Source organism: Pongo pygmaeus, chromosome 5 (genome assembly GCF_028885625.2).
Source record: "Pongo pygmaeus isolate AG05252 chromosome 5, NHGRI_mPonPyg2-v2.0_pri, whole genome shotgun sequence".
NCBI lineage: Eukaryota > Metazoa > Chordata > Mammalia > Primates > Hominidae > Pongo > Pongo pygmaeus.
The window spans coordinates 45,832,298-45,860,067 of record NC_072378.2 but is presented as its reverse complement, the minus strand read 5'-3'; the positions used below and the strand labels follow the sequence as shown (position 1 = coordinate 45,860,067).

The 27,770-nt window shown below is 39.3% G+C and overlaps 1 protein-coding gene across 7 annotated transcripts in view; it reads right to left on the bottom strand.

Annotated features, from left to right (window-relative positions):
• The window catches only part of RUNX2 (RUNX family transcription factor 2), a 347,192-nt gene that overhangs the window by 170,607 nt on the left and 148,815 nt on the right, over positions 1-27,770 (bottom strand). For 5 of the 7 annotated variants that reach the window (XM_063666237.1, XM_054490200.2, XM_063666240.1 and 2 more), the window contains exon 6: positions 7,427-7,600. The exons of the other annotated variants lie outside the window; for them this stretch is intronic. In XM_063666237.1, coding sequence (XP_063522307.1) covers positions 7,427-7,600 — 174 coding nt within the window. The remainder of the gene's footprint in view (positions 1-7,426; positions 7,601-27,770) is intronic. 7 annotated transcript variants of the gene reach the window in all.

The following is a 27,770-nucleotide window of genomic DNA, read 5'->3' as shown; positions in this document are numbered from 1 at the left end:
GTGGATACTGCTAACAGGCTAAGCAACAACATAACGGGTTGACCACCAGGCCTTCACAGAGTCCTAGGCAGCTTCATTCTTTAAAGCCAGCACAGGCTGCGCCTAAAGTCTACTCTTCCTCATAAGGTGGCCACCAGAGCAGAATCAATGTGAAACAGTGTTTACACACAGGATTTGAGCCCTTTCTAAAAATAAGGATTGTGACTAGCAACCTCCTGTACAGCGATTCCCTGCTCACACATGTGCAAGGCAGCAGCAAATTTGCCCAGCTGCCCCACCTGAAAGATCTCAAAGGAAGAAGACAGGGCAAAACTTCCCAGGAACTTCAGAAATTACAACACTGCACCACCAAAGTGAAAAAGAACCACTTCCAACAATCTGTCTTTCAATGCAGTGACTTCAGTTCCTTGACACAAGTTGCCTACAAGTGAGCAGGACCACAGTGACTGTGAAGCCTGAGAATTCACTTGACTCCTACTCTCCTCCATACCCACACTGATGGTACCCTACTGTCATTCTTCCTGCTCACCAACAGTACCTGAGCCTCTTATGTGTCCGTCCGCCCTCACACTCACAGCCACCATCACCCCAGGCCCACTTCATCTCCCAACTTGTTTCACATTAAAGAACCATGTGGTCACTCAGCACTTGAACAGAACAGTAACTTAAGACACATGCAACTCAGCTGTGCTTTCTGATTTCTGAAAGGATTACACTAGTAAATGTTTCGGGACAAGCACTAGAATCCTAGGACAGCCAAACATATACACAGCCTAATTCCAGCTGGCCTAATTGGCTGAGGTCCCCTTAATTTTTAAAGGAGTTCTGTTTGCTGAGGGAATACAGAATCAGACTGAAGTTAAGTGGAAACCACTTCAATCACAGTAACTGCTGATAAGCGTATTATTAGACAGGATGTCTGGCAAGCAGTTTTTACCTTAAATACATGCCTTATATAACTGGAATTTAATCATTTAAATGATTATATTGAATTTTAAAGTATAATTCAGGTATTTCTAATGCTAACTCCCTTTTATGAAAATATTCTCTCTAAGTATCCTAAATAATGTATAATGGACAGAAGAAAAAGAAATTAGTCCTGCAGGACACATGTCACTTAGACTGTTGGCAACAAGCCCAACTTGATAGGGATGAAGGTGACTGCTTGCTAAGAATCCGGAACTCAGAGTCAACTGCAATAGCTGAAGTAGCCTTCAGCAAGTCATTTCTCCAAGAATAAATTTCTTCCATCTGTGAAATATGTACTTTTAGAATTGTTTTAGGCCTTTGATTTGTAAATGGTAAAGAATTGCATAAATGAAAGTGAGGTACAGAAATGGGAGGAAGCTGAGCCATGATAAAAGTACATTTCAGCTTCCCAAGAGTACTTGGTGGTAAGTACACAGGGCCATGGAGCTATGGAGAGCTGCCTTTAATTCCTGTATTTACCACTTACTAGCAGTAAGTGGGACCTTGGGTGAGTTATTCCACCTGTCTACCATCAGTTTCCATAAGAATGCCACCTATCTCATAGAGCTGTTGTGAGGAACGTATGAGTTAAACTAATTAGAACAATGTCTGACACATGACAAGCATTTAATAAATGGTAACTAATAGTAATTCAATCAAACAGACACTAGAAAAATATTAAGGCTAAGATAATAGTGGGTCCCGCCTCCTGAAGAGGTCAGTGACCCATTTATTCATTGATCACCAAACCAAAACTCACGTAGTAAGCAGATACTGTGTAAGACAATGGCGGACACAAAGATGAACAAAACATGGCCCTAGACTTTGAAAAGTCCAAAGTCTGATGGATGAGACAGACATGTGAACAGTAATCATCAGCACATGGAACAAGATATAATCAAGGGTTGTACAAGGTGGCACGGGAGCCTGACTCAACTCTGCTTGGATAGGTTGGAAGAGGCTTCACAGAGGTGGCAGCATTTGATCTGAGTTTTGAAAAAACAATAAAAATGTGTTTGGAAAAACAAGACAAGAAAGAGTGTCTAGGCAGAGACAAAAGCATGAAATACAATAACATATTAATTTAAAATAAAAAAATAAGTGAAACTTCAAATGAATTGCTTGTACATTGCAAAAGGAGAAAAAGTCACAATAAATAACATGATGTAATATCTAGCAGCCTATGCAGAAGTGTCCAGAATCTTCTCCTGAGTGAAGGGCAAATAGGGGTCTGAACCAAGGAAAAAAATGTCCTATGCACTTCCTTCCAGCGTTTACATGCAGGGAAAATCAACTTTCATTGACTGCTTAGAAAAACAACCAAGACTCAAAAGAACCAAGAGCTGCTTTTAAAGGAGAAAGGAAATCATGAAAGGGAACGCTGCAACCTAGGAAGAATCATGAGAAGGGAAGCCCCTTGGGTGTCTGCAAAAGCAGTTTTACAAGCTACTGTAGGAGTGAGAATGTCGAGTCTCTTCTTTCTTAGCATCTTCTTTTCTCCACCCAACTGCTTCTCTGAGCTCCCCAGCCCCACTCCACCTTATCCTCCCTGAGTCTTCCCCACATCCGTAAATGGCACCACCATCCTCCAATTGCCCAGGTCAAAACTCTGAAGTCCTGTTTTCCCCTCACTATCAGCAAGAGTTGTGAACTCTCTATTAAAAAAAAGAGAGTATTCAGAATCCTTCAGTGTCCTTCCATCTCCACTGCTACCACCATTTACTCTCTCGAGCTACTGTAGCAGCTTCCTGAACATAATTCTGCTTCTTTCTTTAGCCCCTTATGGTCCCCTCAAACAGCATCCAAACAGGTTTTATTATGCATGTAAATGACATAATGTCATTCCCTTGCTTCACATCCCCCACTACACTGGTACCCCACTGCAATCAGAACTAAACCCAAGCCACTATTGTGGCCCCCAAGACTCCCCATAATCTAGGCTTTGCATGAGTTTCCTACTGCCTGAAATGTCATTCCTCACAGATCTTCAAACCTTTTCAAAGGACCTTTTCTCAACTTTCCAATCAAAATTAGCTCCTTCCCTCTCCGAGTTGTTACCTAGCAATTATCCTATTTCATTTTCTCAAAGCATTCATTATTATCAGACATTATCTTATATGTATGCTTATTTACCTATTTATTGACTATATCTGACACTAAAATATAAGCTCCTTGTGAGCAGAAGCTGTGTCTCTCTCACTCACTTGCATCAACGCCTAGCAGATAATAAGCACTCATTAAGTATTTTTTGAATGAGTGAAAAACAGAATAGCAGCACAACCCCCACCCTAAAAGTGAGATGAATGTCCCAATCCACCAAACCCAAGGGCCTGAATCAGCATTAGTTTTTAGGTGTAGCGGACCCATCTAGAGGATAATGAGTTTAAAGATATCTTAAGCGATATATCCCAACATCATATCCTTACTCTACTGCTATCGCCGCTTTCTGAATCAAAAGAAGTGAACATTTGTGACAGACTAGGTGTTTCCTGGCACCTAGAGACAAGCAGCAGATGTCTGAATGATAAGACGTCTAGTGGAAACAACTTCCCCAGGAAGCTGTGGGGAGGCCCTGGGCCTTCAGCTGAACATCAGCCATTAAAGACTTCCACAAAATATCACCATCAGACAAGCACTGCAAAGATAACAGGGAGGGAATACAGAATCAGACTGAAGTTAGGTGGAAACCACTTTAGTTAGGTTCTAGCCACCACATGGCTAGAACTTTTGGTCCTAGGACCTGCAAGAGACACTGGAAAAGGCTAACTATGAAACACTAAATGCTTATGACTTCCTCAATTTATGATTGCTAATTTCACTTCACTCTTCTGGGAGTTTAAAGACGTCTTCTGCCTTTTATGTTGGCAAGTGGGAGAACTAGAGGGGACTATATAACCATGATCATTATCTACAGTTTTGGGGTAAGAGCTTGAGATATCAAGAGTAGCAAGCCAATCTCAGAGAGGTAACTGGGACCTTCCTGTTACAAATGTCTTGTCCAAAGGATTACATGAACTAAAATGCAGATACGGCATATTGCAAAGAAGTTACAAAATCCACTACAGGCAAGAATTTAAATTTAGTCATGCAGTTACATTGACCCTAAACTGGAATAAAACCAAACAGTTTAACTATGTAAATGTTTTATTGAAATGTGATTTAAGCTGCTGCCCATCACTGGGGAACAGTGACATCCTGGGACAGGAAATTAGAAAGAAGAGTTAATGCTACTAAGACAGATATGATATCCTCTCAACCCTTATTGCACCGATTGCGTCTCACCTGAACTTTCAATAATTCACATTTAATGAGACACTGCCACTGGGCTAGTCACAAAAGAAAATAAATCCCTGTAATAAATCCCTCAAAGAATGTACAATCTAGCAGGGCAGAAAAGGTGAATACACAGTATCCTTAAAAGAAGGCAATCTTAACTAAAGCTTAGAGGGTGGATACACTGCCTTTGGATGAAGGTTCCAGAACTTTTTCCTGAAGAAGATAACATAGTGGCCTTGGAGGATAGGTGGAATCTTGTCAGCAGACAGAGACTACCATAGATGGGCTGGCTGAGTAAAGGGGTACAGAGAGAAGCACGTGTACTCAGGAATGGTATTACAGTTGGGGCACAGTATGTGGTATGCCAGGGCTGGGGAGGATAACTATCTCTTCAACTATAACTAAGAACAGCGCTTTTCTTCTCTCTCCATATTACCTAACACCCAGTTTGCTACATGTGGTAGGCCCCAAATCATACTTATTGAATAAACAAAGAAGTCAATCCAGAGATTAAAAAATTAAACATATTCAATTCATTTTCACATTGCTGCTGCTCCAGATGTTCCTGGGCTTTCCTTTAAAAATTGGGTCACAATAGAACACTGCATCTCCTTGGTTATGGACAGATACAGGCATTCTCCCACTCATAATATGGGAACATTTAAAGAAAGCTCACATGGCCAAGAGTGGTTAGGGTGACAAGTATGTATGTGGACATCTGGAAATTTGGAAAGTTTGAGAAAAGTTGTTGGGTCCAATACCTAGTGGATGTTGAAAAAAAAAGAACACTGGTCTATAAATCAATTCTATTACTACTATAATCCCAAAATGAAGAGCACTAATACTCATAAAAATTCCAAGAAGCTATCAGTACCTAGAAATTAACTTGTTTTATATTTTCATTTTCAGAAATATATCCAGTGAATGTGCTCCCTGCCCTGCCAGTAACTTGCTGTGCAACTGCAGACAAGAAGCAGTTGCTTCTTGAGCCCCCTAACAGGGAAGAGGATGAAGAGAAGCTGACAACTGGAGGAGGGCCAGGCCTGTGGAGGTGGCCACACTCTCGATCTGCTCAGATGCATTTGTGGCACAGGCAAGCCCCACACCTCCTCTGAGCCTCACTCTCTGCACGCCTATCTGCTAGGCGGGGATGCTGCTAAAACATAGATCCTCTTCACAATTTTTCCAGCCATTGGTTTCACAATATCTAAGGTATCTTTAGGTTCTAAAATGTTCTCTGGATCTATTTTAGGATCTCATCTTTAGATTTAAGGACAAAGCCTTGAGAGAAGCATCTTCTTAAGTGAATCTGGCAACACACAGTCTCCAAAGGCCATTTCTAAAGCATTAGTCATTAACGGCATAAATAGCAAACAAATAATGATCAGAATACAGAAATCAAACATTTAAAAAGCCAGTGGTTGCCAAATCATAGAACATATATTTATATATATTTTATTAGTCATCATAAATCCATTACAAATCATATATAAACACTTATATATATATATGTGTATATATATACATTTGCTTCTACAAACACACACACACACACACACACACACAGTCTAAGGATTACTATAAAGACAAAAGGAAAGCTATTTTATGCCTTAATGAATAATCTAAAGTCTACTACTTTATTTTTTTTTACATATATTTAGGGGGTATAAGTATGGATTTCTTATATGCATATAGTGCATAGAGGTGAAATCTGGGCTTTCAGTGCACCCATAACCCAAACAGCAATCATTGTACCCAATGGGTCATTTTTCAACCCTCACCCCCCCCCCACTCTCCCCCCTTTTGTAGTCTCTAAGTCCACTGCTTTAAATGCAGTAGCACCCATAGCTACAAGCTTCAAATTCACAAGTTAGTGTGAATTTTACTCTTGCATTTTTATCAAGGACATATGTCTAGTGAACACGTTGACCTTTCAATCCCACATAGCAATGATTAAAGTTTTATATAGTCTAAAACATGGCCATTCTTCAAAGAGCAATAATGTTCTTCCTTAATGCAGATATCTGGTTATCTTTAGTGTTAAGATGTTTGATTTTTATAATTCTATATTATTTTTTAAAATATACACTCATGCAAACTCATACATTCAGACTAAAATATATATACTCCCAGAAACTGAAACCTACTCTAAGTAACTATCCAAGAATACATTTACATAATATGGGCCGAAGAGAAGAAGAGATAGGACATTCTGTTTATAAACAATTATGTTTTGAGACCATTAAGAACATTCGAGCCTAACTACTATAAACAAAAATCTAACCATAAAAAAGATCCATGTTGAGGGCTTATTACACATTTTGTTTTGACTTACTTTCCCTCTATTCTAGTCCACCTCTACCAATGATAGCAATTAGATGACATGTAAACTTCCTTTCAGCTCTCAATACTTTTATCTGCAAATTAAAGATTTATAATAATTAATACACTCTCTTGTCATCATGACCTAAAAGCATTCAAACTAGTCTTTAAATAAATCTGTTTTTGCACAAGTGGGGCAAAAAGAAAAGAGTTGGGGGTCTTAATGCACCAAATGTGAATGATTAGTCTGTAATGTAATGCCGATGTTAATTTCTCAGAAGAAAGGTAAAGTAAGTAGCTGACTAGAATTTATAAAGAGAAATGTCTAATGGAGAACCAGAGCTAAATGTAAATCAGAAGTGAATTCTATGTGCCCGATGAGCCACTCATTGACCTTGCCTTATAACTACCAATCAAGGCTTCCTGTTCGCCCTGGGCAATTTTCAAGCAGACTTAATGAAATAGTTATACATGTAAGAAATGTAAGCCCAAATCTGAGGGTAACACTAATTTTCTAATAGTAAGGGTGTGATGTTATCCCCTGCACCACCTGGATACAATATAGAAATGTATAATAAACATTCTCCCAAAGTGCATTATTACCGTTCCACCAGGGTGTAGACTGAGATTGCTGCAGAGTAGAGCATTAGTAGAAATATCCCCCAAAATGTTATCCCCAAGTTATTGAATGTTATTTTTTTTAATCAAAAAGAAGAAATCAGTGTCTTCAAGTCTTGATTCTTTAATAATAAGCCGCTTCACAGCTCCAGGAGTTTTGAAGTGAACACATCTCCTCTGGTAGCCCCTCACCCCCAGCCTGCCAGCGTCTATGCAAGTGAAACCTATGAGTCTGTCTTACCTGTAATCTGACTCTGTCCTTGTGGATTAAAAGGACTTGGTGCAGAGTTCAGGGAGGGCCGTGGGTTCTGAGGCGGGACACCTACTCTCATACTGGGATGAGGAATGCGCCCTAAATCACTGAGGCGGTCAGAGAACAAACTAGGTTTAGAGTCATCAAGCTTCTGTCTGTGCCCTGGAAATAGCAAATCATAAAATAAAAGCATATTAATTAGCTGAACAATTGACCATGCTAAATAGATATGTGAACATACAAACTGGGAGTTTAAGCCAAGGAATTATCAATATTAATATTTATAATGACTTGTCTACATAATGCCTTCCATTTCAAATTGCTTTATAAGCGGTATCTGGTGGCCAGCATTCCTAGCTCTGTTTTATAAATGGAGAGCTGAGGTCTCAGAGGACAACTTGGAGTCAAGCATCAATAGAGAGGCAGGATACTAGACACCTTCTCCGGCCCTCTCAGTAAAAAAAAAAAAAAAAACAGGAGAGATGTGTATTGGGGGTGTTTGCTTGTTTCATGATGGAGGAAATCCCCTCTGAAAGTTCAGAGAGTCCATGCATGTCGGCCACAATGTCACAAAGCTGGAGCAGAGACACAGACAAACACGTTTGTCAAAGGGAAATTTCCACGATGATCATAGTGACTTTTCTTTAATGTTACAGCTACTCTTTACTAAGACTCTTTTCTGGAAAATTAAAACTAAAACCTAAACCCCTTTAAGAAGTAAAAAAACAGAAATGTAAGCAGGGAAACTCAAATTCTCAAGAGGAATCTGGATATTTTGTGATATGCCAAAGCTGGAATGTGTATAATAAACTCTGTTAAATCAGAGAGAATGCTTTTTTATTTTAAATCCACTACTGTGGTTTTGGAAAAGAAGCTGAAATATACTCTTTAAGTAAACATGCGACTGTGACAATCCATTATTTGGGGGGTGGGGGGAAGCCTTTCTATCTCTCTTCTAGTTTATTCAAGTCTAAAAGCTAAGGAAATTCTGGGTGTTAGAGAAATGCGCAAAATTAAAATAAACCAAGGTACTAAGACTTCTTAAAAATCATCAAATCATTCTTAACAAAAGACATACTAGTGTCTTGGTGCAAGTATAACAGAAAAGCATCTGAATCTGGGTGTAACATAGTAGAGTAAATCTATAGGGTGGTGCTATTGGGGACAAATGCAATGCTAATAGAGAAACAGAAATGGACTGTGGATTCCTTCCTCCAGATTCTGTGCCAGTGAGGCCCTAGGGTGCTGCCCCAACATTATTGTTATCAGTTACTATTAAGTAACATTATAGTTATCAGTTACTATTAAGTAACTGAAGCTGATTCGAGGAAGAGCCACCAAGATGATGACGGGATTAAGAGTTTGCCCCTTGAATAGAAACTAAGGGAATTAGAATATTATCCATAAAAGAAAAAAAACTTGAAGAAGGTTTATGAAAAGCCTTCAAGCCTGGGAGTTTTTCACTACTCTATAGGTAGCGCAAACGCCTTAGCTTCCACTTAATACAGAACAAGAGGAATGTATCAGGATAGGGTTAAATTGAACATTAGAATTTCCCAACTATAAGCTGTCTTCGTAAGACAAATTCCTTATTTTATTTGCCCCAAAATGTATTTTCCTGTCTCCTTTTTCATTGCCTACCCAGCCCAAAGAAAACAGATAGGAAGCCAAGGCTTGGTAATATGAGTGTAGCTGTCTCCACGGCCAAACATGTTCCAACTAGGCCCATTAACTGAAATGCACCCACCACCCTATTTCCTGCCAGTGCAAGTTTTTGGGCATCTGCTATAACAGAGGGACTAGACCTAGCAGAAAAATGAACAGGAAAAATTAGAGAAACTCATTGTTAATGGTTGTTTTCCCCACCATTACTGTTTTGTATCCAGATTACAAATAGATTTTAGATCCCTAGAGGACTTTTAGAAATGACCCAAAACAGCTCCTAGACCCTGGCAAGTAAGGTGTTCACCTATGAAGTGACTGAGGCACACAGAGGTAGAACAACTAGCTTATGGTCCTCGGCTGCCGACTAGCTCAGCCTTGACAAGGATATAGCCCTCGGCCAAGTTGACTGAGCTTTCCATTCATCATGTGGCACCATCAATGCTGGTATTCTAGCTTTCTCTTCCCTTCCTCTTCCAGCTGCTATGGAGGACTGAAAATATCCAGATCATATAGAGTGAAACACCTAAGAACTAAGCCCAGTGAGGTGCCGAGGTGCCAAGGCTGGCTTTCAACATAAGCAGAAGTAGCAACAAGGATTCAATTACAAAGTTAATAATTCACCCATTACCCTAAACAAATGGCTGTAGCCTAACTCACCAAACTTCCATCAATACATCTTGCTGGGTCTAACTGGTTTCACAATTAGGGAATTATATAGTACTTTTCACAGATCCATAGAGTCTGTTCCTCACACTCACACACACACACACATGCACACACACAGTATTGGTGTGGTGTTGATACAGCTGTAAACATTAACAAGAAAGCTTACGGAATTGTCCCTGGAAGTTATTTTTCTTAATAGGCCATATTTTTGGAATGGCAGGTTCCCTGAGGGCTGAGGGGAGGGCTACATGATCTTGCATGGTTCCTTTATACACTAGGACTTTACGTGGGCCATGGGTCACAAGAAAATTTAATAAGCTTTGCCTCTGCTTTCTATAGCCTTTTCATTAGGTTTTCCTAGAGGCTGTATGAGATGTGAGCTCAGACTGTACATGTGTGAGTACATTTTTACTTTCTCTTAGCCCAGCGCTTTCAGGAGTAATAAGAGGTTGCAGGCAAAAATAAAGGACATAGGCTAGGACTGGTAAGTGTGAAAAATTTTAAAGCAGGTGAAATTTTAAAACCCTCCATGATCTTTTGGAAATTATCTTCAAAGAGCGCTTCCAAGTATCTACAGGCACCCTAGAATAATTCAGGAAACATTCATCTGCAGATGCACACATACAAAAACATATGCATTTTTCTTTGTAGATATCTGCCCCTTCACAGCCACCACTACAACCACAACAAAATGCACTCTTCATAATGTATGAAGTACATTGAAGAACAAAGTACACTGAAGAGCAAAAGCCAAACAAGTTCTTCACATTTCAACTATGACAAATACCTGTTACCACTAAACCACATCAGGGTAACACTCGAATGATGGGCTGAAAGAAGGTGTACTTAAATCCCCAGCACCCAAGCAATTCCTTCAGAAATCAAGAACATGGAAGACCAAGGACACACTGACTAAGTCAAGGACAGGGTACTCTGTCATAGTGCAGTGAGGACTAAACCTCATCCAAAGGGCCAACGAGTGATGTTCCAAACAGGAGGAGAGTATGAAGAATGGAAAACTCCTGTATTATACTTGAGACTCTATGTAAAAATGCTCAGTCCTGGATCCCTTCTCTAGCTGAACTTTCTCCCTGAATCCTTCCATCGTTGCTGAATAAGAAAATTCCCTAGGGAGCTTTGAAACATGGATGTCCAGGCCCCATATCAGATCAATCAAATCAGAATTTCTGATAGTGGGACCTGGGGAAAAGGTCTCTTTTATTCAAGAGTTCACCACATGATCCAATGGGCAGCCAGGATTGAGAACCACTGCCCAAGGTGATCTCAATCTCATGCACTAAATACTACCTATTTATACCAATGACTCCCCCTTTTCTGGTTAAGCCCTGACCTCTGTCTATAGTTCCAGGTTTGTGTGTTCCACTGCCTACTTGACATCTTCCCTGGGATGTCAAGGCATCTTAAATGCAGTATATTCAAAACAGAATTTTTTATTCTCCCCTCCAAAAAAAATCCTATTTCTCTCTAATAGTCCCCCATCTCAGTAAATGGCACTAGCCACTCAGTTTCCTAAGCCAAAAGCCTAGACATTTTCCTTGATTTCTCCTTATCTCTCACTCTCCACATTCAATCCATTACCGAGTCCTGTCATTTCTATCTGAATGCTGTATCTCAAATCAATTCAGTTCTCTCCATTTCTACTGATATAACCTTGGCCTAAGACTCTAGCATTTCTCTCTGGGCAGCTGAAAATTTGTCTCCTTTTCAGTTTCCCATCTAAAGAGCTTTCCATATTCCTGAAGTGCTCTCCTCTGATTCCTTGTAGGGCCCACTCTTTCTTACCCCTTAGACCTCAGAATGAACACCAACTCCTATGAGAGGCCTTGTCTGCCTCCCATAACCAAAATAGGTTCCCACCCTCTTGAACACACCCTCTCTTTATTTTCTTTATGGCAGTCATCACAATCTATAATTATCTTGTGTATTTATTTTTGTCTCTCCTGTAAGACTGTAAGTCTCATGAGAATGAGCCCTCTGTCTTGTTTACAGCTATAATCTCACAGCCTAGTTCAGTGCCTGCTACACAGTGGGTGCTCAGTAAATATTTATGCAATAAGTGAATGAATGAATATTCTCCTCTTTTAGATAAATTCCTTGAGTGAAAGAAAATTTTCTGGTCCAGGATATCATATTATATATATCATATTCTTTCCCCAAAAACGTTCTTCTTGTTTGACAATCTAGTGACTCTAGTGGGCAAAACCTTTCTCTAGAGACAAGCCCTTATTAGTGCTTCCTACAAAATTTTACTGAAGGACATTCATTTAAGTGAAAACTTGCTTTCTTTCTGGAAAACCCTATTTGCTTTCACTGTAATTCTTAAGCATTGTTGAAAGTCACTGGGAATCAGAGAGATGAAAAGGGCAATAGAAATCATTTAGACTCTAAAGTTTAGAGTAACGTGCTTCTTTTATGGATGAGGACCCTGAGTCCCTGAGAGGGGACATGCCTTACCCAAAGTCATATAGTTAGTGGCAGGACCAGACTCAGTTTTCCTGATTGCTGGTCTGGGGCTGTTTTCTCTCCCATTGCCAACCAGCTTATTTCAGCTCATAATAGTTCAGCAGCAGTCATTCAGGGGAAATCATGATCAAAAATCAATTTAAAATTAAAAACAAAAAAGTGGTTTCCAGAAAAGATTTCTTTCAAAAAGTTGAGTGTGTTTAGCTGAATATGACTTTTGTTGCAATAAATTCAGGGGCACAAGAAGAAAGCATAATCAAAAGGTCACAGCATTCACACATCCTTAGAGCAAAGACAAATGAGAAACAGTTAAGTCCCTAAGCCATAGTCTAGCGAATCACCCCATTGTGCCCTACCCACAATGAAAGTTAGTAATACTACCATTATAACTTCTGCTTTCAAAAATCACACATCTGAAACTGGCACACGAAGACTCTGAAAATGGGGTCTGTGAACTATGAAAGTAAACTTGACTCTGTGTGATGTGACCCATTTTGCCCATTTTTATGAAAGTTGATTGAGAAACATTTAACAACTTCGGAGAGCTACGTGGCTCCCCAGCCAGAACCTTACATTCTCTGTACTATATCCACAACCTGATGCACTGCACCAGTCAGCACACCCTGAAGAATGTCAAAATGCACTTACAAAAAACAAGGCACTTTTCATGAAGAGTGTGCCATGTGATGCCCAGTCTACCCTAATGTGGCACAGCAGAGTCATTTTGCTGATCACTAGGGCATGATGTTTGGCAGCTCATCTTTTTGGAGTAGTATTTTAACTTGATTTTAAAAATTTCCTAGGTATCTACTTGTATCCTAAGTATCATGAAAACATAATTTTTAAATAAAATAAAGTTTAAAAGAAGATCTGTAATAGAGCATCAATAAGGAATCAGTACCATGTCCATATTTGGGTAAGTTAGCACAGCTAATGTGTACTGGTTATCTACTACATGCAAGCCTCACTAGGTATTGTGAGGAGGAGAGGATAGAAAAATATACAAGATAATATCCTTGCCCTCAAGGAGTTCACAGTCTAGTGGGGAAGAAAGCAATTAAATATAACTGAAGAAAGGCTGTGGTGAGGGCAATCACTAAAATGCCATGATTGCGGATCAGTTGAGAAAATCTGAATATGAACTGTTTTTAAATATTAAGGAAGTGGTACTTTCTGTGATTATGTAGAAAAATGTCCTTCTTATTTAGAAGGGCTAACATATAGTTAGGGGTTAAATATCATGACGTCCAGTATTTGCTTTAAACTATTTGGGCAAAATAGTAGGTGAGGAAATATGCCAAAAAATAAATAAAAGGTGATGGGTAGATAGGATTGTGTTCAATATAATCTCTATTTTTATGTTTGAAATTTTTCATAATAAAAAATTTAAAAAGTATTGAAGTATTATAGGAAGTACAGGGGAGCAATTGATTTTGACTAAGGAGAAAGAGGAAACCCTCACTGACAAGATCATGATGCCTGTCCTTGAAGGTTGACTAGGATTTTGATAAGCAGAGAAGGAACAAGGAAAGTTAGCTGGAAGAAAAATGATGAAAACCTGATAATAAATATCTTGTGAGACAAGATGATGCTAAATATATATATATATATACACACACACACACACACACACACACATACATATACATGCACACATATATATACACATATCTATACATGTGTGTGATATCAATCTAAACAGATGCACACCATTCTTCAAACCACTTTATAACTCTAGTCTTACTACTATACATTAATTTTTCTAAGTTGTGCAGTACCTATGGGAATCTGCCCTTTAAAGACAGCTCTCAGCCAGGCACAGTGGCTCACACCTGTAATCCCAACACTTTGGGAGGCCGAGGCGAGCGGATCACCTGAGGTCGGGAGTTCGAGACCAGCCTGACCAACATGGAGAAACCCCGTCTCTACTAAAAATATGAAATTAGCCAGGCGTGATGGCACATGCCTGTAATCCCAGCTACTCGGGAGGCTGAGGCAGGAGAATCGCTTGAACCCAGGAGGCAGAGGTTGCAGTGAGCCGAGATCACGCCACTGCACTCCAGCCTGGGCAACAAGTGCGACACTCCGTCTCAAAAAAGAAAAAAAAAAAGAAAGAAAAGAAAGGAGAAAGACAGCTCTCTTAATGAATAAAACCATACTTTGGCAGTCCATGAGCCTCATCCACCATGCATTCAGACTTCACTGGAAGAGAGGGGTGACTGGGGAGACATGAGCTAATTTTGCTGTCACCAAGTATGTGATTGAATAAAGTCTGGTCCAATACTCTAGGGCTCAAGCCACAGGATGTAACAGTTTCAGAATGTTGTGACAGTGATCCCTGGAGTAAAAAGGAAGAGAGGAGAGGACTTGCATCGGAATTACTATTTCTCAGAGAAAATTGGTTATATGTCCACAGAGCTGCTATTCCACAGCAGTTTTGGAAAAAAATAACGAGATCCTTCACTTCTAATCTATCCTAAAAGTGCTACATGAAGGAGTGTGTTTGTAGGGAAGCGTTAGGGAACAGGTTGACTAATTTTAAAGTCATGATTGCATTCCACATGTAATTGTTGCATTTCTACTGCTAAGGATGAGCCTTACTGTATCTTAGTGAGTTCAGTCGATGGTTTCCAGCAAAAGCAATAGCACAAGGAAGATTACACAGACTCAAGTACATTCTTAGGAAAGCCACGCAAAGTTCTCATCCACATACTTTATTATAACTGTTGAGGCTCTAGATTTAAAAACTTTGATTTTCTGCATTCCTACATACATGTAAAAATGAAGATACTACGGAGAAAAGTGAAAGTCTGCTCCTCTGTTTACTTTCAGATGACTACATTTCACTGGTGGTTTGTGAATGTCTAGAAATCAAAGACCTATACTCCTGTAATGTTTAGTCAAGCCCTTTGCCCCTCCCTTCCTCCTCAAACCATCCCAACCAGCTTCTCTTCTGATTTCCTTATTTTCATCATCATCATTTTCTAGTCTCTCAGACTCAAAATCCAGCTTAGGCATATCTTTGTCACCTCCTTTCCTAGACCCCCATCATCCACTCCAGCCCATTTCTATAGTTTCTTCAGGAATGGGCCTCTACTAGAACCCTCCTAACCTCTGGCCTGTGGCTAATACAACTGAGGACCAGCCTGGCATATTTGGAAGGGCACAAAAATGGAACCCTGTTGGTCTTAGTTTCCTCATCTACCAAAAAATGAAGAGTTAGTTTCCATAATTTCTGAAATTCTTTCTGCCCCCAAATCCTAAATTCACATCACTTACCTACTTAAAACCTTTCAATTGTCTTCCATTGTCTATTGAATTAAATAGAGCCCCCTGAGCCCAGCAAACAAGGACCTGGAAAATATGGTCGCAACATGCGTTGTCACTCTCATTTCCAATGGCTACAACTGTACTGCTCCCAGCCTGTGCTCTACTCACACTGGTCTATCGACAGTCCAAATACACCCTGTGCCTTTGCTCAAGCTGTCCCCTCCACTTGGAACACCCTCTCCGCATCAACTCTGTTTGGCAAAATCCCTTCCAAGCTCAACTTGGTCATCAGATTGTTCTGGTGTTTCCTGTCTCGAGAGCCTTGATGATCCCTCTGATTTATATCCCAGCAAGCTGACAGCAGCTACAACTATGTTTTGTCTACTACATGTGGTTATGCTTATGTGCAGTAGGTATCCAGTAAGCATTCACTTACTATGAATTGACATAAAGTATTTATACAAAATTTCAAACTCTAGTATTTTAGATTTTCCTAGACTTGACTGAGAACCCCTTAAGGATGGGTGTCACGTTTTATGTCTAGCACAAACTTGGAGCCTAGGTACAGAGAAGTCACACAACAAATGATTGTTGAATTAATAAATCAGAACATGGATAAATTTAAAATTATCTGTACTTTTGTCCAGTAAAGACAAAGAGGACAGAAAAAAAAAAAAAAAAAGCTGGTTATTGGGAAACATTTCCCACAGTAAAATTGATGAGTCTATAATCTTTGCTGGGAAAGGCTGCTGAGTCATCTTTTTCCCTAAGAGTGCACTGTCTGATTCAGGTCAGAAACTATTTCTGGACTAGAATAATGAAATGGGCTAAGAAACTGTCTTCATGTTTAAGGCCTCTAGCCCTTTGAGCCGCTGGAAATTAATAGCCATGCAATATGACACAGGATAGCTCATGAGTAGAGACAGCCCTAGAGCAATGTTAGTGTGTGGCTTCAGACACAGGACCACAGATCATAAACAAATCTGCTTCCAGAAGATTCTTCTCTGATGGCATTTCAAAAATGAGCTAACAGAGCTTCTCTCTAAGGGCCCTTCTTAATATATAAACCAATTTCTAAAGGAAAAAAATCATAATCACTACCACATATCTTCAAGAGTCCCCTTTTAGCTCTTAAACAGAGTCAGGCATGTAGGATTCGGTGTTTATCAAGAGAGAAGAGAGGAAGAACAATTTCACCCAAGAGAGGTCTGAAGCCTTTCCAGTCTCTTGGGTGAAACATAATTATGGGAAGAAAAATATAATCTACTCAAGAGACATAATTATATGGTTAAGCCATAGACTCCATAGAAGTATTCTAGGGACTCCATTTCATAGAAAAAATGTTAAAAGCTGAATTTGCCTTCTTTTAATACTAAAAGGCACCCATTTAGACCAGTGACATAAAGTTCACTATCTCAATCTCATATGTAGTGATTTTTAAATACAATTAGATGTGTGTGAGAGAGAAGTGAAGGCCTGCTCCTTTCAAAATTTAGGCTTCTAAGGGTTGAAGAATTCGAGATCTTTGAATAAATTCATAAATAAATAAAAGAATTGTACGATGTTACTTTGAATGTCTATAAATGCAAGTTCCTTTATAACTTTTAGGTTTTAGGCTGTGGCGAATCACAACAATCAAAGCATACAGTGTCTGGGAGAAAGGACAGTTATCAGGCTACACCAATATCAGTCACACTTCAGGAAATAAATTATAATAAACACGTGCTTACAGTACAAACCCTTTTCTTCAGATAATGGACTAAAAAAACTTGAGACGTCTGAAGAAAAAGAAACTTTATAGGAGGTAGGAAGCAAAAAAGGATTAAAATTTTTTTAAAAAAGATCGGATGAAAGCATCATGGAAATATACAAGACGAGAAGTAATACTTTTTGCAGGCAGGAAAAAAAGAGCTAACCGGGAATCCGGCTAACTTCGCCGTAGCTCCTCTCCCATGTCCTAATACACCTCTAACCTACTATGCTTCATTACAAATCTACTGATATTTTCTCATTTCAGACCTACTACTCAAATTTGTCTGCCTGTTGTTTCCAAGTGATTCTTCCATCCCTCCTTACTCCAATTCAAAGTAAAATTATATGAATTAGGATTTTTCAGAGTTGAAAGAGAATATAGATTTCATCAGACCAGGTTCTCCGTTTTAGAAAAATAATTAATGCCCAGAAAAATACCGAGACTAGCTTTGAAGTCATGGAACTAGGCAGTGACACTGGGAGGCAGTCCCCTAAACTGCCTGAGCCCCCTCTTTCCTATACCAGGCTGCCACTGAGGGAAAGAAGAAGAAAACGTGGAGCAAAGAGACCAGAAGGACACATTAAGAAAAAGTGCAGAAGCTTACTTCAAAGATGTTATTACATTATGCCCAGTCTCTCTGACTCCATTTTATCACTTGTTCTCCTACTAATTACAACTGAACATCCACACCATCCTGGACCATGTGAATCTTTATCGCTCCCTTGACTTTATGGGAAATGAACAAAAAAATCTCTTTCTCTATGTCTACACTTCCAAACCTTAGTAAAACTTGAGTGTTTTAGTTCCAAAAACATTTTCTTTGCCTTCTTTTTCTGTAACATGTTCACACATACCACAGTTTTTTGTGTTTCGAGCACTTATAGAGACCCCACTGAGAGATGCAAAGATTTTTTTAGCCGTAACATTTTTAGCAATGGAAATAGCAGTTTTCGTAGTTGAACAAAAAGCATCACTGTTTATTTGCCAATCCAGCTAAACATGGATGGCATTATTCTTCAAAGAGTGCAGTGACAACTAGCCTACAAACAGACTGTCACGCAATTCCTGGATCCTGGCTCAATTTCCTTAGCATGCGATCCTTTCTGTTTCTCTTTCATTATTAAGGTTTTGTGCATATTTTATGTGAGACAGAGAGTGAGACAGAGACAGAGAAACAGAGAGACAGAGTGTTTTAAGCAAAAAGAAACACTACACAGATGTAATTAAAAAGGCAACGGGCTCCTCTCTTGACATTCACTGCTGCAGCAGCAGAACATCATTCTCAATTTTCTCATTTCTGTAACAGGAAGAAAATGTTAAAAAGTAATAACCAAAGAAAAAGTCAGCCAGCTCCCACAGCCTGGTCTTGCTGTGCTGAATGGCAGAGAAGATCACAGAGGAAGAAAAAAGAAAAAGACAGAAAAAAGGAGGGGGAGAATTTCTTGCTTAAACTGGACCTAGTCCAGCTGGCAAGAAGAGGTGGTTTTCTTAACGCCTGCAAAACCTGATTACTTTTTTTAAAGGAATGAAGAAGAAGGAGATGTAAACACGGCCATTAAAACAGATTTAAGGTACTTAGTTTTAATCTAGTCTAAGACCTTTTCAATTGTATGCTGCTCTGCAATTCTCTGCTTGCTAGACATTAATACAGTGCATAAGCAATGTCAGTGTCTTCTAACCAGTGAACGCTTTCAGCTGAGCTCTGTGGTTACCCTCTCAGGTCAGGCATGGAAGGAACAGCAGCTTAAGCAATAATGGATGCATGTCTGTTACGTGCTATGTCTGTCAGAAGTCTGTTTTATGACATTAAAGGACTATTGTGTTTATATCTACACAACAGGTCTTAAACAGATTGTTTAAACATGATTAAACAAGAGACTCTTTGAAATAACCCCCCTAATAAAATTCAGATGGGTAAAGAACTGAAAAATGCAGTCAACAATATTTTGAAAAATCATTTCTCTCTAAGCTGCAAGGGTAACATGATATAAACTCCAAAATAAAACAGTTTTTACAAGTTAAACTCAAAGGATTACCTCATATATCAGCACCGCTTTCCAATGGAATAGCGTTTATCCACCTATCCATCCACCCTTTCTTAATGCTGTTGCACAAGTTGCTAGTCTTGATAGACAGATAATTGCTTTACTCAGCCAGGTGTAATGAAGGGGAGTCTATTGTGTTAATCCCAGTATTCTTACCTTCTGTGAACTCTGCATAAGGAACTGAAAACTCTACCTCTTCATTTCAGAACTACTGGAGTTTACTCACATTCAAATCTGTTAAAGTGTTCTTACATTCCACTCTGTCACTAAAGGTGCCAAGTATTTTGAGTAGGATCAAGTTATTGTTATATAAAAAGGAATCAAATGTAGTGTTAAATGGAGTTAGAAGATAGCAAGTTTTACTCTTCTTTTCAAGGCACAACAGATTTTTTTAAAGTGTATTATTCTCAAGCCAAAGGAAGCAGGTTGGTGTGGGTTAATATTAAAAAAAATCCTTCCAGTGATTACATTTAAAACCTTTTTTTGTTTTTCAAAAGCAAGTGTAGTGTTAAGTTTTGTGGATATCTGCCTGCTGGCTTCATGCTGAATTATTTCATCAATAATGACAGTTTGGCAAAATGTTTTTCTTTGGTCCATATGAAATATATTCCCTTTTCCATACATATGTACATATATGTGGTTATACATTTATATTATCTCTATTATATGCATACATATGTGTACAGAGAGGAATGATCCAGCCAGAGGAACAGCGTTACTACTAACATTAGTTCCATGTCTCTATCCAGGTAATTAGGGATACCATCCTCTCAAGGCCCCACATGCTTTATACTCTGCCCCATGACATCACAAACACTTTTGATCACAAACATACCTTTCTTTGCAATAGAAACATACCTTTCTTTGCAATAGGAAGTTCTCATCCTTCAGCCTAATTAGATGCCTTCATTTTAGTTCAAAATGATACATACTGAAGAACCTATGAAGCTCACTGGAAAAGAAGCAATGCAATCTGGAAGAATGGGATAATCCCTGAAAGAACATTATCATTTAATTCTTTCTCTTCTGGGTCCTATCTCTTTCATGGACCTTTCATTGAGAATGTTCTCAGGAATGGCATTCTTTCTGCTCAGAAGACGGGCTCTTCTAAAGATTTAACTTGCCTAATGTCTCAACAAATCCTACTAACAACCCTTGCAATTCAACACAGAAAGTCTGTCCTATTGCGGGCACCTGTAATCTCAGCTACTCAGGAGGCTGAGGCAGGAGAATAGCTTGAACCCAGGAGGTGGAGGTTGCAGTGAGCTGAGATGGCGCCACTGCACTCCAGCCTGGGCGACAGAGAGAGACTCCATCTTAAAATAAAAAGAAAAGAAAAGAAAAAAAAAAGTCTGTCCTATGGAATTGATGACTGCCCAAAATGCAGTATGAAAGAGAACATGTGACAGAAAGGAGACATGGGTTCTGCTACTAATAGCAAGTGTGAACTTCTCAGGTACAGAATTTTCTCATCTGTAAAATAACAGGTAACCTAATTTGCAATCCTAAGAATCAATAATGCTATGGATTCCTCACCTGTCACTATGAGTTCTACAAATACACACACACACACACACATTTACACACAATTAGTGAACTTAATGGAATAGTTAAAAGACCAAGGCAACGTCTGATTAAAAAGGAGAATCTCATATCTAATTCTGGGCCTGACTATACAAGGAGCAGGAAAACTTGGGAGTCTATTCCTAGCTCTGCTACTAAGTTAGTTGTGAGGGTGTAGGCAAATAATCTATCATCTCTATGACTCAATTTCCTCCTATGACTCAACTTCCTCATCTGTCAGAAAAAAACAAAGTATCTACAACACAGGGATGTCGTCAGGACAAAATGTAATAAGAGGTGAAAATGTCCTACACAGGTAAAACCACTATGCAAATTGACACTTATCAATTAAAATGTCCTAAGCACTATTATGTTTCATGAACTATGCTAAACTAGGGGGCTCAGGGTATACTGGAGGCATCATAAAAACAAATAATTACAGCAGTGTGATAAATAATATAATTAAAGTATGAAAAGGAAACCAAAGAGGAACCAAAGATTAAATACTTGACTTTCAAGAGCAGTCAGGAAGGGCTCCCAGAGGAAACAGCGTTGGAGTAGACTTAAAGAATGAGTAGAATTTAGTCAAGCAAATGCAGAAGAAGATAACATTCCAACCAGAAGGAACAGCAGGTGCAAAGACACCGAGATGAGAAAGTATAGAGTGAAGCAATTTGGCATCGCTGGAGCTCAGCCACAGGTGTGTGGGTGGAAGGCAATTGGGCAGAGCAGATGCTGAAGGGCCTTGTCAGTGTGCCACCAAGTCTGAACTTCATCCTGCAAATAACAGGGAGACATTGAAGTATTTTAAGCAAGGGTGTGCCATGCGTTGGTTTACAGTTTAGGAAGATTGCTTTACTTACAGGGGAAGATAGATTTAGAAGGGAGTGCAGTTAGAGACATAAAACCAGTTAGGAAATTGTTTTTATGTTATAAGTCAGAAGACAAACACTGAGAGAGTATACTAAGCTAAACCAGCACTAAAAGACTTGAGGGAGTCAATGTGAGACATAGAATAGAGGTACAGACAACAGTACAGTGGAATACTTAGATGTCAGAAGTAAGGCAGAGAAGGTGAGTCTCAGGTTTCTGGTTTGGTCACCTGGGTGAACTGTAGGGCACTCAAAACTGGTAAAACTGGAGGAGGTTCATGTTTGGGCAGAGAAGTTTGGTTGAAGTAGAGGTGGGGAATCCCTAACGCTGTGTTGGCTATGAGTTTGAAGTACCCATGGGACATATTCAGGTGCAGACACCCAGGAAGCAACCTAGAAATACCAGTCTGAAGTTCAGAAGAGACTGAAGATGCATTTTCAGTGGTCTTGGGAACATGAAGTTAATGGTGTCAATGAGGACACTCAGGGAATGGGTACAGAATGAGTGGAGAAAAGTGTCTAAAAGGGAATCCTGAGAAGCAGAAACACCTAGGGTGGCTAGGCAAGGAAGAGGAACACAAAAAGTGATCTAGGAAAGAGAAGGATGAGGAGCCAGTGGCGGAGACAACCCATGCAGTGGCCACTGAAACGGTTCTGAATCTGCTCTTCTGCTGCTTTAGGGACCCAGGGGAGCTTAGCAAGAGAACCTTTCATTCCAGGCAAAGGACACAAAGTTAGGTCACAATGGTAAAAAGGATAACTCTCCTCTATTCATTCCATACCCATTCCTCATGCAGCCTCATCAATCCCAATGGCTTCAAGTTCCTATGACTATGGAAAATGCATTTCCATTTTCTACCAAGCTTCAGATTCATATTTCTAAATGCTTCCTGTACATCCTTGCATAAGAATACCTCTAATGATATTCATTATTTAAAGGGAAAGATAGATTTAGAAGGGAAAAATGTCTAAATACTACTAGAGGTATTCTTACACAAAGATGTATTATTTTCTAATATTTCAAAATGGAGCCCTAGACTGGTCTATAATTTTATATACCAGGTCGCAGTATAAACTTTTATTTCTTAACACTAATTTGAAAAGAAATGCATGCACAGTGTCTTCTGAGTTCAATCTTAGTCATGTTATTTTAAACAAATGGGAGAATTTTTTACCCAGTCTAAAAGCCCTCCCAACTGCATGACAATCAGCCCTTTCTGGGCCAAGTCACAAGTCAGACAATGGCTCTGTACCTGTCACTTGCACAGGCCAGAGGGTAGGCAAAATTTGTTCTGGTCCAAATATTACAGAGGGAATGCCAACATCAGAGTCAGCATCAAAGATGAGGGAAATCAAAAGAAAACATGAAGCAACAACAAAAATCTCCAAAATTAACCATCCTCCCCAGCCTATCTTCTGAGCAAGGTTCCTTCCTCCCCAAAGGCTCCTTGCATCTCATGGGGCAGTATAGCTGACCACTTATCCTACCGTTTGCCACTCCAGTAAGCTTAGGAGAAATACGGAAACAAAATAAAATAGACTCACTCCCTCTTTCCCATCCTCTTTCTGCATTCTCATTTCTGTTGTCTATCAGAAAGTAACAAACCTTGAGCAACGTATAGTGGAATGGAAGAAAAGAATCCATCTGTTATGGATGGAGAAATGGCAGGGATCCAATGCAAATAGTACAAGTGATACCATTTATAGAGCTGCAAACTTAACTAATAAACACATATAAAAGGGCTTGAGAAAGAAAGTCTGAGCCACCAAGTTGGCCTGAAGATTTTTGGACCTCTTACTTTTCCCTATAAAAAACGGAACACCAGAGGTTGCTAAAATCTAGAACAATTTAGAATGTCCCTTGAAAAAACATGATTATCATCGTTTTGTAATGGGCTTATTTTCTAGTATTTCAACATCGGGCCCTAGGGCTATAATTTTATGTACCAGTTCACAGTATAAATTGTTATTCCTTAACACTAATCTGAAAACAAACTTCAATATGTATTTAAAAGACTAATTCAGATACCTGATCTACTTTGTTCACCTGAATCATATTCAATTGAATATCCAGAATGTGCAAAATGTTATCACACTGTAGTGGTACAGCTCTAGTAGGGGAGATCAATAAATACAGAACTAAAAAATGACAGAATTGTTAGAGTACTAGAGAAAGTGGCATTTAAAATTAGCTCTGAATGTTGAATAGGCCCTAGATTAATAGAGCAGATCACCACTGAGGTGGAACCACCTAAGCTAAAGCACTAAGGCATGTGATATTATAACTCCATGCCATAACTTCCATCGGTATACCTGTACATGGAGCCAGGGACAAGACAGTGAAAGACATATAGTGTTAGTCTCCTAAAAGTCATCATATATCTACCTAGAATTTTATAACCAAGAATTTCTGCCAATAAGCCTAATTACTAATCTTCAAGATTCAGCTCAAATGCCTTGACTTCAATAAAACCTCCCCTCCACCCCCAAATAGAAGTAAAACTGTTTCTGAACTTCCATGTCACTCCAGTTGCCACTTTCTTATGCCCTTTCTCATGTTCTAACACTTTCTGTCACATAATCACAGTCATTAATACCCATGTCTTATCTCCTAAAACAGATTAAGCTTCTTTTTTTTTTTTAAGATGGAGTCTTACTCTGTCGCCCAGGCTGGAGTGCAGTGGTGCAATCTTGGCTCATTGCAGCCTCCACTTCCCAGGTTCAAGCGACCCTCCTGCCTCAGCCTCCTGAGTAGCTGGGATTACAGGCACACGCCACCACACCCGGAGATTAAGCTTCTTTCTAGGCTATGTGATGGGCCAGAGATGGGTCAGAACTCAGTCATCATCTCTGAATTCCCACAGCCCTTTCTTAAAGTGCCTATGGTAGGTACCCAATAAGTTTCTGTTGAATAAGTAAATTATTGAATTCAGAGTGTGATTCAGTGACCAAAGGATCTACGCGCTAGCAACCATTCTACTTAATAAAAAACAGCTCTCACTACAAAAACAAATAAAGCAATAGAAAAAGCCATCCATCTCAACCATTCACAGTCATAGATTATTTTGCCTTCTTCCTCTAGGATAAGAAATGAAAAGCTGGACTCAATGTCTATTAAGTACTCACCGACAGTCTGATGCTCAAAGGGACATTTCAACTCCCCAGCATTACCAACAGCCAGACTAAACTCTACAGAGTCTGATAAGATCCCAGGCTTATTAACAGATGTGAACAAACATCGATGGTTTGTTTATATTTCTTCTACAGCAAAGACTAACCAGGAAGACTGCCCACTCCTCTCAAAGAAAAAGATAAAATCCACAGTGATTTATCACAATGCACACATTGTATTGTCTACTGAAATACACACACACACACACATATATATATAAAAAACATAAAAATATGGTGGGCATTATTTAATATATTTTCCTAACTTAGTTTATCCCCAAATATTCCCTAGCCATTATACAAACTAAACTCTTATTCACTTTACCTTTTACTCTACTATACCTATCTCTAGGGCACAATAGCACTGTGACAAATTAGTTCAGAGAAAGTTTTATAGCCCCTGATGCTGGGCAAAGGGAAAAAAAAAAAAAGAAAACAGAAAAGCCAACTAAATCTGCACTAAGGGTTTGGACAGACAGAATGCAATTAACCTGACCTTAAGATGTGTTTTCAGGGTTGACAAATCACATTTCACTGGATTAAGGGCAATTTTTCTTTTCTTTTAAGGACAAAATCATTTGGCGCAGATAATAATTCAGACATTTACACCTGAAGTGGCGGTGCTGCTTCTTCCCAGGACCTGGTGAACGTGGTGGCATTTGTGAAAAGGGAAAGGAAACATCTAACTTTCACAACTATGACCGAGGAAGAAAACCTGACATTCATTCCCACATATGTGACTCCTTTCAAGAACTCCTGACTCAAAATTTCAGAGGGAAGTGGCCCTGTAATAACATCTCTTCTGAGAATAGTGCCATATGGTTTTAACAGAGGTTTATTTCCTGAACCCAAAGAGGGCTGCTGATTCTCAATCCAACGAAAATAATTATGCAGACAATTTCACTCTATTACTTTCAGTGAAACCCATTCTGTGTGGTCCACACATGCCTGCTGACACCTTCAAAGAGACATTAAGCCATTTTTATGTACCGTACCCTTAATGGGTGGAATGCAAGGTAAATTTCCTTGAAGATTAGCACCTGTCGTCATGCATAAGGCACCACCGCTGCACCCCTCCCCCACCTTTGAGTACCACATGTTAATTCTCAGAGTGGGTCAAAGAAAAGGAGAGAGATGGACATAACTTCCAAGTTAAGTAACAACTTATTATCAGTTAGATATTAAGGCAAACATACCACACAAACACACATACGCGCGGGCGCGTGCACGTGCGCGCACACACACACACACGAACTGGAAATACTACATCTCCCAAAGTCAACAGCACTGCTGGGAAATTACTTCAGACACAATTGGCAGGTGGGAGGGATGGGGGAGGGTGGAGCTGGGGGGTGTGGGGAACCACTCCCTTGTGTAAATTCTAGCAACATTCAACTGCTAACCTTAAAATAATCAAGAGAATAGGAAAATAAAATCCCTTCAGCGCAAAGGCTGAACAACACAAATGCTGTAAAAATAAAGATTTAAACCAAGGAATACAACTATTAAATAGTTCTTTCAAAGAAGACCACCCTTTAAGCCTAAGAATATTCCCTTAAGAACAAAATATGCTAACTCACACCAGGTTGCCCCGGAATCTCAATTTTATTACACTAGCTGGGTATGAAATGAACTGGTTCTCCCTTTCAGACTACTAAAGATTATTGAGCTTGAAAATGAACTGGTGAAAACATGCTTTTATTTTGCCAACATACTTGGCCCATTGCAGAAAGATACTCTTTTCCTCCCATAAGATCTTTGCTTTCTAATACCCACCCACCTCTCTTTGAATCAATACAGAAACAATAAAAAAAAATTACAGTTTCTCTAGATGTCCACGGGTGTTTCACTAAATCGAACCAAAATCACGAATATTCTTTAAAAGAGAGAGACAGAGACAAAGACTATAAGGAAAGCAGTGTCCAGGCCACAAGGTCAGAGCAGGAACCAGATACAAGCCAGCACAGTATTAACCACAAGGCAGGCCCAAAGGCTGCTCCGGGACTGTTTTCTTTAGACGGCCTAAAAGTCCTGCCAAGAAACAGACGGATGCTGCTGAAAGAATATCTTCCACAGCTGGGCATCTGGGTTCAGTGACAGACAGCCCCGCTCCTGTGTGTGTGGCCTGCAGAACATATCGAAAGCCTAGGAGGGAATACTTGGCAGAATGGGAGAAAACCTAAGGATGTTCTTTCTGGGGGAGAGGGGAATGTAATTCCAACATCATATACATCTGACTGAAACTTTGCCTTTGTTCCTGACACCCAGACTTAAATTTTGTTTCTCACTTTTGCTAGCCGTTTCTGATGTCTGCTTACTGATTGGGTAGAGAAAGCCCTCTGCTCACTTTCATTTCCAGTAATACCTTTACATCTAGTTTTTGCACCAGGCAACACTAAGGCTATTTTGTTTTTAACAATCCAGGGGACTATTTAGATAAAAAATAAACTAAAAATCTTGAAATTTCTTAAAAACAGAAACAATTAAAAAATGGCCTAGTCGTGCGTGAGAACTATATCAAACAAGCTTCAGTTAATTTTCTTAAATTAAAAAAAAGAACCAAGAACCCACTTACCTTCATTCATCAGATCTATTTTCTTAAAGCATAAGCAGTATCAAAGTTTAACTTTAATAGTATACTGGCTAAAACAGTAAAACAAAAACAGGGCTCTATCGAAGAAAAAAGACCAGCCTCTACTATATGCCTTCAAAGGAAAAACTCAGAGCTCAATAGAGAAAAGGAAGGTAAGTCTGAGAAATTACCATTAATAGACAATACCTAACTTCCGATTTTGATGGAATAATAGGACACTGTCTTCATGATTATCCTATTTAAACAGCTT